The sequence below is a fragment of the Ascaphus truei genome, chromosome 2 (assembly GCF_040206685.1).
Source record: "Ascaphus truei isolate aAscTru1 chromosome 2, aAscTru1.hap1, whole genome shotgun sequence".
Taxonomy (NCBI): Eukaryota; Metazoa; Chordata; class Amphibia; order Anura; family Ascaphidae; genus Ascaphus; species Ascaphus truei.
Genome location: NC_134484.1, coordinates 161,427,560 through 161,441,983, shown reverse-complemented (window position 1 = coordinate 161,441,983; position 14,424 = coordinate 161,427,560). Strand labels below are relative to the sequence as shown.

General features: G+C 47.1%; 1 protein-coding gene across 1 annotated transcript in view; it reads right to left on the bottom strand.

The window, feature by feature from the left end:
- Positions 1 to 14,424, bottom strand: part of LOC142486946 (beta-Ala-His dipeptidase-like) — a 45,336-nt gene that overhangs the window by 14,336 nt on the left and 16,576 nt on the right. Inside the window, exons 3-7 of the mRNA XM_075585484.1 lie at positions 8,386 to 8,529; positions 8,049 to 8,211; positions 3,470 to 3,552; positions 2,625 to 2,822; positions 1,982 to 2,066 (exon numbers count right to left, since the gene is read on the bottom strand). Coding sequence (XP_075441599.1) covers positions 1,982 to 2,066; positions 2,625 to 2,822; positions 3,470 to 3,552; positions 8,049 to 8,211; positions 8,386 to 8,529 — 673 coding nt within the window. The remainder of the gene's footprint in view (positions 1 to 1,981; positions 2,067 to 2,624; positions 2,823 to 3,469; positions 3,553 to 8,048; positions 8,212 to 8,385; positions 8,530 to 14,424) is intronic.

The following is a 14,424-nucleotide window of genomic DNA, read 5'->3' as shown; positions in this document are numbered from 1 at the left end:
CTTGTTACCCCCAAGTTGCATGGGCGTCGGAGCGTCAGTCGCGGGAACCCCTGGAAAGGAGGAATGGATGAGAGAAGTCCTGGGCTTTACGTGACGGTGATGAGAACGCTCGGACTTCCTCTCTTGTAGTCGTTGGTCCACTCGATGCAGATCGCAATGAGTCCCTCTAGGTCACTTGGGCGTTCATGTGCGGCGAGTTCGTCTTTCAGCTGTTCGGAAAGGCCCTGCCAGAAAACAGAAGAGAGGGCCTTGTCATTCCACGCCGTCTCAGCAGCAACTGTCCCAAACTCCAGGGCATACCTAGCCACTGGACGCTCCCCTTGAGAGATGTGGAGAAGAGATGAAGCTGCGGTGATCTTCCGGCCCGGGGTATCGAAGACGTGCCAGAACTCCTTTGTGAATCGCCCAATGTCCTGTGTAAGATCGGTTCTCTGCTCCCAGATGGGAGAGGCCCAGGCCAACGCATCACCTGTAAGCAGCGAGACAATGTAGGCTACCTTGGTTCTGGAAGAAGGGAACCGGGAGGGAGTCAACTCAAATTGTATGAAACACTGATTGAGGAACCCACGACATTCTAAGGGGTCTCCGGAATACCTATGGGGAGCAGGAAGTCGCGAGTCAGAAGAGCAAGGGCTAACCAGAGGAGTAAGTGGAGGTGGAGGAAAGGTGGGAGGGTTTGCCTGCTGCACTTGGACAGAGAGGGTCTGGAGGTCTTTCTGTAAGGCATCCATATGAAGGTCGGACTGTTCTATATACTTCTCAAGCTTGGAGAACATAGCGGCATGAGATGCCACAATATCACCCACCCAAGCGGGGTCTATATTTGTGGGGCTGAGCATAATGTTACGCTGTGCTCGCCACAAACTAGATGAGACCCTTGTGCTGAGATGGGATAGTAGCCACCAGCCACAGACACGGGGACCCCGTCTGGAATCTTGCTGGCCGAATCTATGACAAGAGAAGTGAGAGTAAACGTATACTTGCCGAATCCGAAGCGGGGGAGGTCCAGAGCGAGTGAGGCACTATTGTCAAGGTCAGAACTGGAGAAGAGCGGATGGTCGGAGTCCAGAGCCAAAGGTCAGGGCAGGAGAGATACGGATGGTCAAAATTCAAGCCAAGGTCGGGGTTCCAGAAAGCGAGGGTTCCAAAGGCAGGCAGAGTCGGTACACGGGTAAGCAGAACTAGGACAAGGTAACAAGACAAGGGAGGCAGAGGCAAACACCAGGTAACGTGAGTCTATGCTCATCCGAAGTGCCAGTGGCACAGCTGAGCATAAGTAGCAGGCAAGGAACAATCACCCCAGGGAGTAGAGCGGAGGCGTAACCCTCGCGGGGACCAGGGATAGGCCGGAAGGGAAGAGACAGCTGGCAGTACTGGAACTAATGAGTTCCTCTTGACTCGTCGCTCGGGGGCATTGCGCGTGCGTCGCGCTTGTGCATCACACGCCAGTGACGCGTCTCGCGTCTGCCCTCCAATCCCGCGGTGCGAGGTCTGCGCCTGCGCAGCGGGGACTGACGCTCCCGTGGGAAACGCTCTGCGCGTGCGGGGAGAGGCGCGTGACGGAGGAGGACAGCGCGGAAGGTTGCCAGCAGGTGTCGGGCCGGAGCGGAGGTAAGTGCGGGCGCGCGGAGTCCGCGCGGGGATGCGCGAAGGACCGCGAGTCGTGACAATTTCAGAGGAGACATTGTTTACCAACAGTGCTAACCCATAAGATACCTGCTTAGTAATGTAAATGTGTTCCTAAACGAAAAGTGGCCAAAGGATTGTTCATCATAAAAAATTGATTCTTAATGAAAAGAAAGTATTTAATTTTAAATATAATTATTTGTTATGTAAGCAACAAGGGAAATTGTATCCTTGCTAATTTAAAACTTAGCATATTTTAACCCCCGAAAAACAATTTAAAAGCAATGTTATCCATATTTTCTCATAATGCATCTACCTACCTCTTACTAAATAGAAATGAAAATTCAGTTATTACCTAGTAAAAATATTAAGTCACTCATAGCTTCATAAACTGCTCCTCCAAAGCCACCTGAGTGCAGATCGCGCCTTGCACCTTCTACCTGCATAATAAAAACAAATAGTAGAGTTCTGGCCATGATATTAGCCCAGGAGTTAACAGTAATAACCCTTTTGCTGCCAGAAGGACCATCTTAACAATGCTTTGCAACCCTGTCTGAGTGAAGGGATTAGCGTACCATGTATACATAGAGATCATGAATTTTCAACACTACATACAGCAAGTCCCACTGCACTAATGGCAATGATAGGTGTAATGTGTTGCTTGTTTTTTTTTTTTGGGGGGGGGGGGGGGGAGGGAGAGAAACCATACAATTGCAAGTTCTTCAAAAACCCTTTTGCAAGTTTGAAAGCTTTTATTGCCAGTAAAGTGCTTGTCTTGCTTTTCCCTGTGGCAATGCACATTTAAAGAGATAATTCTAGTGCAGATTGATGTTGATGTTATTTTGTTGTCAGTATACACAGTAATAACTAGTAAATAACAGGTTCATTGTTTGATCCACAGCAACAAATATCATATTACATCAAACATCGAGCCTTTAAATTTGAACGCTTTATTTCATTATATATCAATGTCTAATTGTGAGGTTAAGATATCATACCTCTATGAAAAAATAGCAGTTTCCTCTTGCTCCGTAAGTGATTCCTGGCTTCTTGCTAAGCCACGGGGTATCTGTGACTACGATGTAGTCCACATTCGAAAAAAACCCATCTTTTTGCTCTTCAACTATTTTGTCCAGTCCATTGGACCCGACTTCTTCCATTCCTTCAATCACAAGCTTCACATTCACTGGAAGGCCCTGCCCAAAAAATAGGATGGGAAAATCTAAACGTTTATGATGGTGATAATGTAATTAAATATTGCTGCATACGTGGTCAAGGGGAGGGCCGCAATGTATTGTGCAAGCCTAAATATTTGTCAGGGTTTTAACGCATTCAATTATTTGTATATATTACTATTATTATTATTATTGTAAAAAAATCTCATAATACTACGCTACCTTTTGGACCACTTTTAATTGACAGGTAGTTATGGAGAAGGATAGATGCACGTAGCAACACTGTTACCTGTACTGGATTTGTAGAAATAGCCTGTGAAGTAATAATATACACTATACAGACAGTCTATAATGTATTTATGCAGGGCAATGATTCTTTATGTATTACCCCTAAAGGTAAGAGTGTCTACATTTATTTTTGCTTAGCTGTTTTTTTAGCTAGGTCTGCGCCCTGGATGGGAACAAGGAAGTAATCATAACTAAGCTATTCCTACATTGGAGGGATGAAGATGTGGCTTCACTGAAGTGAGTGGCAATTAACAATTGTGTGTTAATATAATAACAATAATTATTAGTTTGCCATTTGTGAGGATTTGGGAATTAGACATCTCAGGTTCCTCAGACACCCCTAACACTCGAGTCTACTGGGTCATTAAGACTTTGCTTACAATCACGTTAACAGATTCCACTGCATTTAACAGAGCCAGAACTTGTCCTTTGTCATCAGAGGCACCTCGCCCATACAGATTGCCTTGGGAATGAAAGAAGAGATGTTTATAATTAAACAATAACACACAGAAGATATTACGCGCTGGAGTTTTGTGTTACTCAATGTCATATCAATGTGATGTGTTTGATTTAGGTAGAAATTGTGAAGGTCATGGAAGCCAAGTATAAATGAGAGATCCTTTCGCCCTGTCCTCAAAGAATACTGAATTCATTAACCTTCCAGTATGTCGAAGAAAAAGTGCTAGTCGGATATTGAAGGGAGGAGCATTGTCAACAGCAGTTAATAAAGCTCCTGTGTTTGTACTGCAAACGTTCCTGGCCTCGTCATTATTCCATGAATACAGACACAGCCTGCACCCTGAACAAAGTTATGCACCCTGAGTAACCATAAGAGACACTGATGTAACGTCCCTAAGAGCCGGGTAGCGAGGGTTACACATAGACTACACACTACTACATCTTCTTGTCAGACTCCTCTTCATTCAGTGCCTTACAGATTATCATCTGTAGCCCTTAGGGCCCTACTACCTTCTGTTTCTTTAACTTTGGTATATATGTGCAGTGTGGGAATGCTCCTTGTAGAAGGAGTAGGGATCATGATCTGCATTGTCATGTGTGGTGTTAGAAGGGAGATAAGTTCCTTAAGTTGTAAATTTAAGTCACAACATAGGCCAGTAGATGCACTGTTGATGGATGCAAAGGAACACTTGACTGAAGCACCACAGAAGCTGATATACAGTATTTGACAACAAATACAGACAATAGCTTTAATTTTTTTAATGCAAAATGGCCATAAGCTTTATTTTGTACTAGCTTAAACCCTGAAACCCTGTTGAGCTGGTTCCTGGCTGCAGGCATCTGTCCGTCCGTCCATCCGTGTCTCTCTCTCCGTCTCTCCTTCTCCCCCCCCTCTCTCTCCCTCTCCCTCTCTCCATTTCTGTTCTACCATTCTCTCTCTCTCCCCACACCCATTCTCTCTCTCCCCCTCCCCATTCTCTCCCCCCGCTGCTCTCCTCACCCCTCTCCCCCTCCCCTTCTCTCTCTTCCCCCCATACCCCTGCATTTAAATAGAGGATAGATTAGGCTGTTATTCTTTCCCCACCTTCTTTCCCCCCTCCCCTTTCTCTTCCTTTTTCTCCCCAACCCATCTTTCCTTTAATACCTTATGATGTCACTAATTATTTCTGCCTCTCTTTTCTACTATTCTTGCTTTATTCTCTCGAGTCAATGGACTTACCCTCTTTGTTTCTTTGTCTACTTTCTGTCTAAACATTTTATCTCTGACTCTCCCTATCTTCCACCAGGCTATGTGCATTATGATATAACTTGCCAGATACATAGTCTAAGAAACAAAGAAGTCCAGAGCAACATCCAATGTGACAAAAATACACAGTGAAATACCTATATATCTCTTGAAAAAGGGTAATTTAGTTAACCATTCGGCAAAGTGTATAAGCTTGCGAGCCACTTTCAAGGCATTACCAGTTTGCAGGTCCTAACACTAACTGATTAAAATCCTTATTTACCGCTATAATTAGAGGCAGGATGGTCCTGGCATTGAACCTGTTACAACCAGCTGCATGAAAAGAAAACCTGCTTACTTGGAAAGTGGGGAGGGGCGAGCTTTAAACCCTGGGTGGGAGGAGCCACTAGCCTCCAAAACAGCTGAGACCAGCTGGACAAAGTTAACAAACACACAGATACCCAGCAAGCTCTCAGAAACCCCCCAAAATTACCACTATATATATATATATATATATATATACATGTATACAATTGTCAAAAGGAGTGCTACTGGGCGTGGCTAATTGTATAAATCAAGAAACAAAGAAGTCCAGTGCAACATCAAATGTGACAAAAATACACAGTGAAATACCTATATATATATATATACATTTATACATTTTGACTCTATCCTCACTGCCCACCTCATTACGGACTGCCTTTGGGAGTGCAGAGAGACTTCTCTGATCAGCCCCTGCATCGCGGGGTCACGGACTGCAGACCTCATATCCGGATACACTAACATTGTGGAGGACTTCCGGGTCACATTGTGGTGAGCTTTTTCCTGTATCCCCTGCTGGATGTCGGTTCAGCAGAGCTGAGAAAACCCAGACAGAGAGAGGGCGCGCCATCCAAGGCACAACGTGGGCGGTTGGCGAATGAGTATACTCATTATATGCTTATATTTATCCTGTGTTTGTGAGTTCGCATTTGTTGGTTTTATTCATTTTTATTAAATTGTATTTTTTCATGCTGCACTAGGATCGGGCGCTTTCTTTTCTTGTTGTTCATATATATATATATATATATATATATATATATATATTGAAAAAGGGTCATTTAGTTAACCCTTTGGCCAAAGCGTATAAGACTGTGAGCCACTTTCAAGGCATGACAAGTTTGCAGGTCTTAACACTAACTGATTAAAATCCTTATTTGCCTCTATAATTAGAGGCAGGATGATCCTGGCATTGAACCTGAAAAGAAAACCTGCTTACTTGTAAAGTGGGGAGGGGCGAGCTTTAAACCTTGGGTGGGAGGATCCACTAGCCTCTAAAACAGCTGAGACCAGCTGGACAAAGTTAACAAAACACGCAGATATCTGTGTGTTTTTCAGATACATAGTCTACCAGAAAACATCCACTGGCTTTTATATATAAATATTTTAATAACTAAAATAAATACCCTTAGCATGCATTCAAAGTTTCAAGTCTCTAGGTTTCATGGTCTTGTAGCTATAGTCTGACAGACAGACAGACGGACACATTGGCTGTTTTATTATAATAGATGAAGAAAAGATTTTGTATGTATGCATGTATGTGTAACAGGGGATTTATCCCTGTTCAGAAAACTTGCCTCTAATCCAGCAGTGTGCTGGTTAATTGACCAGCAACTGGCAGATTGGAGGTTTGTTAGAGAAAAGGCTCCTCCTGAAACAGGAAGGAGAGACTCCTGAGCTCCCACGTGGGCTGAAACAGGAAGGGACAGAGAGGTCTTGAGAGCTGTAGACTGACAGCCAGACAACAAGACAACAAGGGGAGAAGACTTCTACAACCTGAAAGTGCCTTAGGACAAAAAGGCTATGCCAGGAGAGCAGAGAAGGATTCCCCCCTACTGCTACCAGAGAGACAGATAAGCTTTACTTTCTAAGACTGTTGTATATCTGCACATATAAAACTATATGTTTGGGGCTGGGAAACATGCTATCTAAAGGGAGTTCTGGACCACATATGTTTACCTAGAAATACTCCCAAGTGGAGCAGAAGCTTTGTTTAACCCCTTATTTGCATATGTTTGATGATTTTCATGTGTTAAAGAAGCAGGCGCAATAAAAGCCTTATTTTTAGTTCACCTTAAAACCAGTCTCTATTGTGTACCTCTGCACACGTCTCTTACAGAATGTCTTTATTTATATAGCGCCATTAATGTACATAGCGCTTCACAGCAGTAATACACGTGACATTCATATAAAAAGCAAATAATACAAATAACACATAATGGGAAGAAGTGCTTCAGACATAAAAGTAACATTTAGGAAAAGGAGTCCTGCTCCAAACAGCTTACAATCTAAATGGTAGGTTGTATAGAGAAGAACGCAAAAGTGGCGATGGTGTATAGTGAGAAATTAGGGCTGAGATGTTAGGAAAAGAAGAGTGTAAAGCTTTAAAAGTGAGGAGGAGAATTGAGTGTGAGATGCAGGATTTTTTTTGGAATTTAGGAGAGGGATTTCAGCAGGGGAGATGCTGAGACAGATTTAGGAAAGAGTAGAGTGATTCTGGCAGCAGTGTTTTGGATAGATTGTAGGGGAGACAGGTGAGAGGCAGGAAGGCCGGACAGCAGGAGGTTACAGTAATCGAGACGGGAGAGAATGAGGGCCTGAGTCAGAGTTTTAGCAGTCGAGCAGCAGAGGAAAGGGCGTATCTTTGTGATATTATGGAGGAAAAAATTACAGGTTTTAGCTACCTTTAGAGTGTGAGAGGAGAATGTGAGAGAGGAGTCGAGTGTGACCACTAGACAGCGTGCTTGTGCTACTGGGTATATGACAGCACTTCCAACAGTAATGTGGAAACAGGAAGTAGGGCCTGGTTTGGGAGGAAATATGAGGAGCTCAGTTTTTGACATGTTTAAGTCGGCGAAGGCCATCCAGGATGATTTAGCAGGGAGACATTCAGAAACTTTGGTATGTCCAAATGAATATTTGTTGTAGGTTATCCTATCCAAATAAAGCCCTCAATGCTAGTTTACTTAGCCTAATTATTGCTGCAGTCTCTTTAGATCTACAATTGTTTCCCTGCCGTAGATATCATACAGTAGGTGTAGAAATAAACAAATGGCTTAATCCCTTGTATTACTCCATTAATGTATAATATTGTCCATCCCCGAGTTCATTAACTCCTTATTTGCCAGAGGAGCCAGAAAAATGCTCTGCTATGCCCTGCTATCCCTTTTGGCTGGAAAGGGTTAAATACCAAGACATTACATAAAACAAGGAGAAGGGCACATATTAAGACTTACCATCTTTCTCTATAAGTGTGTATGGCTCTGTTGCCCATCCATCTGATTTTTTTGCTGGCTGAACATCCATATGCCCATAGAAACAAACAGTGGGTTTTTTGGTGTCATTTCCAATTTCTGCTAGAATAACTGGAGGCAAAGGGATTTTCTTCCCAGATGAAAGCTAAAATCAATATATTATGAGTCATTAATTGAGCACTGCTATCTTACAAGTACTACTATATTTAAAGTATTACCTTCTCTTTAATAAACCAGAAATGTAAAGTTAGAAAACATGCTTTAAACAAAATTATAACATCTCACAAACGTCTATTATGAAATAGGCAGAATCTCATACCTCTTGCTCACCAAGTTCTGCCATCTCAACAGTTCCACCTATCTTGAGGATGAAGTCTTTTGTAATTTGCATCATGTTGTCAACAAGGCCTCTCTTTGTTGGATCACTGGAGTCACTTTCTATTGCCACCCATTCCTTCAATCTCTACAGTGTCACAAAAAAGGAATTATTTTAGCTACATTTTATTTAATGTTTTCTGTTTTGTTTTTTTAATTAGGTCATGGCTCGGTCAAGTAACCAAGTTTATTTAGCGGTAGGCAATATCCTATCTCAAAATGCATTGTACTTTCTGCAGTGGTCAGTAATGTCAATGTCTGAAATGGGGAGTGAAGAAAGAAAATGAGTAAAGACTGGTATCTTATTTAAAAAATAACACTAGCGATTAATGGACAGGGTAAGTTATTTATTTTTTTGTCTTTATTTCAGTCTAACAACTAACTTTGTCATTGCAGCTGTCAATGTGGCTGTCGCATGTGTTTTATCAGTAATTCTATGGCTGTTCGGACTGCAAAAACATTGAAGTGCGGTTGACTAGAACGCAAGCTTTCTTTATGTAAGGATGTGTTAATACTCCGTGCATGTGTTCACTGTACGGCGGGTTCCACGCGGCAAGTTGGTACAGGGCGCCGCCATATTGTTGCGCAATGTTGCGAGGTCACTGGTATAGAGGAAAGGTCGCGCATGCGCCCAGGAAGCGCGCGAACAGCGAACCAATAAAAAGGGACTATGTACTGAACTTTAACCCCCGCGAACCTTGGAGGAGTCAGCTGGGGGCAAAGAGCCAATGGACAGGCTGGATTCTTAGGGAAGAAAAGCCGGAAGCGTGGGGGAGAGCACCACCCTAGCAGAAGGAGTTAGAGTCTTTGCGGAACAGGGAGTGTGAGAGCAGGGGGTCCGTGACCTGCCTGCCTAGGCCAGAGACTATCCCCAGGTCCCTAGGAGTATTCCCTGTGTCACTGTAGGTTGCGGTACTGTAGGGCCGCCCATAGTGAGGAGCTATTGTCACGTTAGAAAGAGTCAAGCGCCCAGTGTTGTGGACTGATATTGCCGTTTGGGTACAGACGGCGGAGCCAGCGACAGCGGAAGGTCTGGAACAGATGCGACGGACCCTTTGAGAAGAGGTGTGGTCACCGCCGTGACCGGGAGGTATTTTGTATTCTGCAAGTGCACCGACACCGGTCATCAGGCGCTGATCCCGCCTTAGTATTAACTTGAACAGACACTAGCAAGTGGCTAGCGGATAGATAACATTCTTTCCAAGTGTCACAAGGACAAACTCTATGAGAGCGTGGTCGAGCCACGGCTGTACAGGACAACATCCCCTTTGAGGTGTGGCCGAGCCACTTTAGTATGATAGATGTTATACTGTGTCATGAGTGAGGTTCATGTTATGATACAGTCGCGTATATATATATGCATGCATGTTGTATTGTCAAGGAGGTGCCACAGACAGATGCAGTAAAGTTTGGTTGTTCTATGATGTATGGTATGGTTCTTGCCCAGGGTAAATCTTTCGTACTGGGGATCCTGGGTAAGTGGAGGCGCTGCGCTATGTTATGAGTGTGTATTGCCCCAGGCTCCCAGTTAGCGGAGGCTCAGATCTCCTGGAGCCACAGGTGTTAGACAGTGACCGGTAGCCCTTAGGTAGGTGTCCAGAAAAAGGGCTACATTTGGAGGCGCTGCTGAGAGCTTAGACCTGGGGTGCCCCAATCATTTTTTTCTCAATCTGCAACCAAAGACTATTTTTACGATCGGGACCGGACGTGGCGCCGGGTCTTATACATCACTGAACGGGATATATGTCCCGACGCGCTGCCCCGAATACTATTGCTGCCGGAGGCTCCTGACGTACACTGCCCCATAGTTCAAGTGGATCCCACTGAACCGCTGGCCACTTCCACCCCACAGCGAGAACACGCTCCCGCGCTAGGTGCCGTTGCAGGAGGCCCTGACCGAACCCCTCGCAGTATTCTGAACCCACGGTGGCCGGCGGCACTGGGCCTGGGTTCTCCGTCCACCCCCTCCATTCTGAGGCCCGGGCTAGATAGACGCAGTATGTCAAGGCTAGACCCCTACCCCTCAGTTGGAGGTAGTCTACAGGACAATGCCTCTATTCCAGCGGTTGCCGCAGCCATTCACCACTCCACCCAGTCTCTCCAATACCGGAAGTTAAAGGCGTTCTCGGGTGATAAGCCCACACCTCAAGGAGAAGTTGGGATAGAAGAATGGCTGGATCATACGGAATAGGTACTGCCCGAGTGGACCTGCACGGACGCGGTCCGGAGGCAGCGCTTCGTCGAGTGCCTGCGACCCCCAGCGTCCCACATGGTGCATTACTACCGGGACGACCACCCGGATGCTGACGCGGCGGACCTCATTTATTGCCTGACCAAGGCCTATGGGACCCCTGTGGATACCTATGCACTGATGGCAAAATTTCATGCTCTGGCTCAGAAAGAAGGAGAGATGGTGTCCGACTTCCTCAGACGTCTACATATAGACTTATGGGCTATGGTGTAGTACCAAAGGTGGAGGCCGACGGACTGCGCACTACACAGCTGTTGAGGGGGCTCCTGCCCCTGCATCCAGTATCCGTACGTGTCAGTGGCTGCCTAATGGACCGTGTCCAAGCACACGAGACAGTGCTGTTAGGGCGCGAACTAACCCCAGGGAAGAAGGCATCGCTAGGGAGCAAGGATGCCAAAAAGTCGGAACCAAAAGCCGAAGTGTCCGAGTATGGGGACCCTGACACAGATGACGCCGGAGCACCGATGCCGGCCCGACCTCGCCCTATGTCGGGGCGAAACTCGCCGCCCGGGCGAAACGAAGCCTACCTCAGCCAAATCCAGTGCTATGCGTGTGGGAAGATGGGGCACCTTCGGGCCCGTTGCCCCTCCCTACGGAAAACAGCATCCCGGCAGGCTCAGTCAATGCCATGCACCACCCAGGATGGCGGCGCAGGAGCCCAACCTTCCACGAACAATCGAATTGGACCCGCCGCCATTGTTCGAGTAGTTATTGAAGGTATCTACGCGTCGGCCTTGCTGGACACGGGATCCCAAGTGACCATCGTGTACAGGTCCTTTTATGATCAACATTTACACCGGTTGCCGTTGCTATCTGCTGACGCCTTACGGTTAAGGGGGTTGAGCCACGAGGATTATCCCATCGATGGAGTCGTGAAGGTGCAGTTGGACATTCCGCAACTGAACACTGGTAAACATCAACCCATGGAAGTGGAAGCACTAGTGTGCCCTGAACCCCAAGACCACCCCAGCGCTCCGATAATTTTGGGGACTAACACCGACATTGTGCGCGCGGTGTTCCGCATGTACTTGCAAGAAGCGGGTGAAGCTCCGCTGCTAGCCCTCGCTACGTGTCCAGTACTACAAGAGGTTTGCGGTAAAATCGCGACTGAGGAGGAGCATGGGACGCTGTATAGTCAAGAATGGGGACTGACTCACATTCCCCCCGCAGAGGGTAGAATGATGATCGCGGCCTGCCACTACCCGGACCGACGTCCGGAGGATCAGTTCTTCTCTTTGGAGAGTATGGCCCAAGATGAACAGCGGCTAGGCTATGAAGTGTTAGCCTCTGTAAAGAAATGGCCCGGGAAAATTCCGGACCGAACCTGGGTGTATGTGCAGAATATCTCCCCGTATCCCATGAGTATTGATCGGCGACAGCTGCTGGGTAGAATATACCCCGTAACCCCCGAGGAGAAGGCCCTGAAAGAACGGCCAGCGGACACTACCCCCCCTAACGACTCCCCGTTGGATTTTGACTTCGGAGATTCCCCGCTTCCGGAAGAATGGAGGGAGAGACTGCGGGCACAGCTACAAGAACGACAAAGAGTCTTCTCCACGAGTGATATGGATGTGGGGTGCAGTCGCAGTGCCCGTCACACCATTCGGATGAACGATGTTACCCCATTCCGGGAACGCTCCCGTCGTCTAGCCCCCCGAGACGTGGAAGAAGTGAGAAGGTTGCTCGCCGAAATGGAGGGAGCTGGCATTGTGCAAGGATCCCATAGCCCTTACGCCTCACCCATCGTGGTAGTCCGTAAGAAGAACGGGACGGTCCGTCTCTGTGTAGATTACAGAACACTAAATAACCGCACAGTCCCCGATCAGTATACGCTACCCCGGATCGAGGACCTCCTGAACGCCTTGACGGGGAGTAAATGGTTCAGTGTACTCGATCTGAGGTCAGGGTACTATCAGGTGCCAATGGGCCAGGAAAACCAGGAGAAGACGTCTTTCATTTGTCCATTAGGGTTCTATCAGTTTACCCGCATGCCACAAGGGATCTGCGGAGCTCCTGCCACCTTCCAGAGGCTGATGGAACGGACTCTGGGAGATATGAACCCCCAAGAATGCCTAGTGTACTTGGATGACATTATAGTGTTCGGGATAACCTTAGAGGAACATGCGGAGCGGTTGATGAAGGTGTTGGATCGACTTCAGAAGGAGGGCCTCAAACTATCCTTGGACAAATGCAAGTTTTGTCGACCGTCCGTGACATACGTGGGCCATATTGTGTCCGCTGAAGGGGTGTCCACCGATCCAGGGAAGATAGAGGCTGTGGTGAATTGGCCCAGGCCCACTAACGTCCAAGAACTGCGTTCCTTTTTAGGATTTTGTGGATATTACCGACGCTTTGTGGAAGGCTACTCGAGCAAAGCCAAACTCCTGAATAATCTTCTAAGAATTTATCCAGAGGATACAGAACGAAAGAAAGTCACGGCACAAACGCATTTTGGGGAGAAATGGACCCCTGCTTGCGAACAAGCGTTCCTGAATTTAAAAGCCAGTCTCACCCGGGCCCCAGTTCTGGCCTATGCTGACCCTGATCGTGAGTACGTCCTACATGTGGACGCCAGCCTTAGTGGCCTAGGAGCAGTGCTGCACCAGAAATACGACACCGGGCTTCGCCCTGTGGCGTACGCGAGCCGAAGCTTGACCCCCAGCGAACAGAACTATCCTGTCCACAAACTGGAGTTTTTGGCACTAAAATGGGCGGTGGTGGACAAGTTACACGACTACTTGTATGGAGTGCAGTTTGAAGTGCGAACAGACAATAACCCAATGACCTATATTAACACGTCCGCCAAGTTAGATGCCACCGGACACCGGTGGCTGGCAGCCCTGGCCAACTATAGTTTCAACCTCAAGTATAAACCCGGGCCCACCAACGTGGGGGCCGATGCTCTGTCCCGGAGACCGGGACTTCAGCCCACTACGGATGAGGAAGTATGGGAGGAGATTCCGGGGCCTGGGATCCGTGCTCTATGTTCCGTAGCAGCCGTGGTTAACGATCAGGTGGCGTTCTCAGAGCTAAGAGTCGCTGATTCTCTCGGGTGCCACTCCCGAGCCATTCCCAGGGCCTATCAGAGTCGAGAAGGAATGAATCTCACTGAAGATAAAATCATTTCCTGGAAAGACTTGGTACATCACCAGGTCCAAGATCCAGTGGTGGAACTGGCTCGTCAAGCCGTGCAGCAAGGGAATTCCTCTATACTTAAGCAAGCCCCCAAAGAACTGGTGAAGCTATTGCTGAACGAATTCGGGAAGTTCGAACTGGACAATTGCCTACTGTATCGGGTAATTCCATACCACAACCATCCTGACCGGCGACAACTATTCTTGCCGGAGCGTCTGAGAAATATGGTTCTCCGGGCCCTTCACGATGATCACGGCCATCTGGGCGTTGACAAGACCTTCGGACTACTTCAGGATCGGTTCTATTGGCTGAGGATGAGAGTCAGTGGAACGACATTGCCGGAGGTGTACCCGCTGCCTGCAGAGAAAAACACTCCCCACCAGAGCGGCCCCCATGGCCCATCTAAAGAGTTCTGGACCTATGGATTTGGTGTGCATGGATTTCCTGTGTATTGAGCCCGATAACCGAGGCATCAGCAACGTACTAGTGATTACAGACCACTACACAAGGTACGCACAAGCGTTCCCTACCAAAGATCAAAAGGCAGTGACCGTGGCCAGAGTCTTGTGGGAAAAATACTTTATTCATTACGGATTA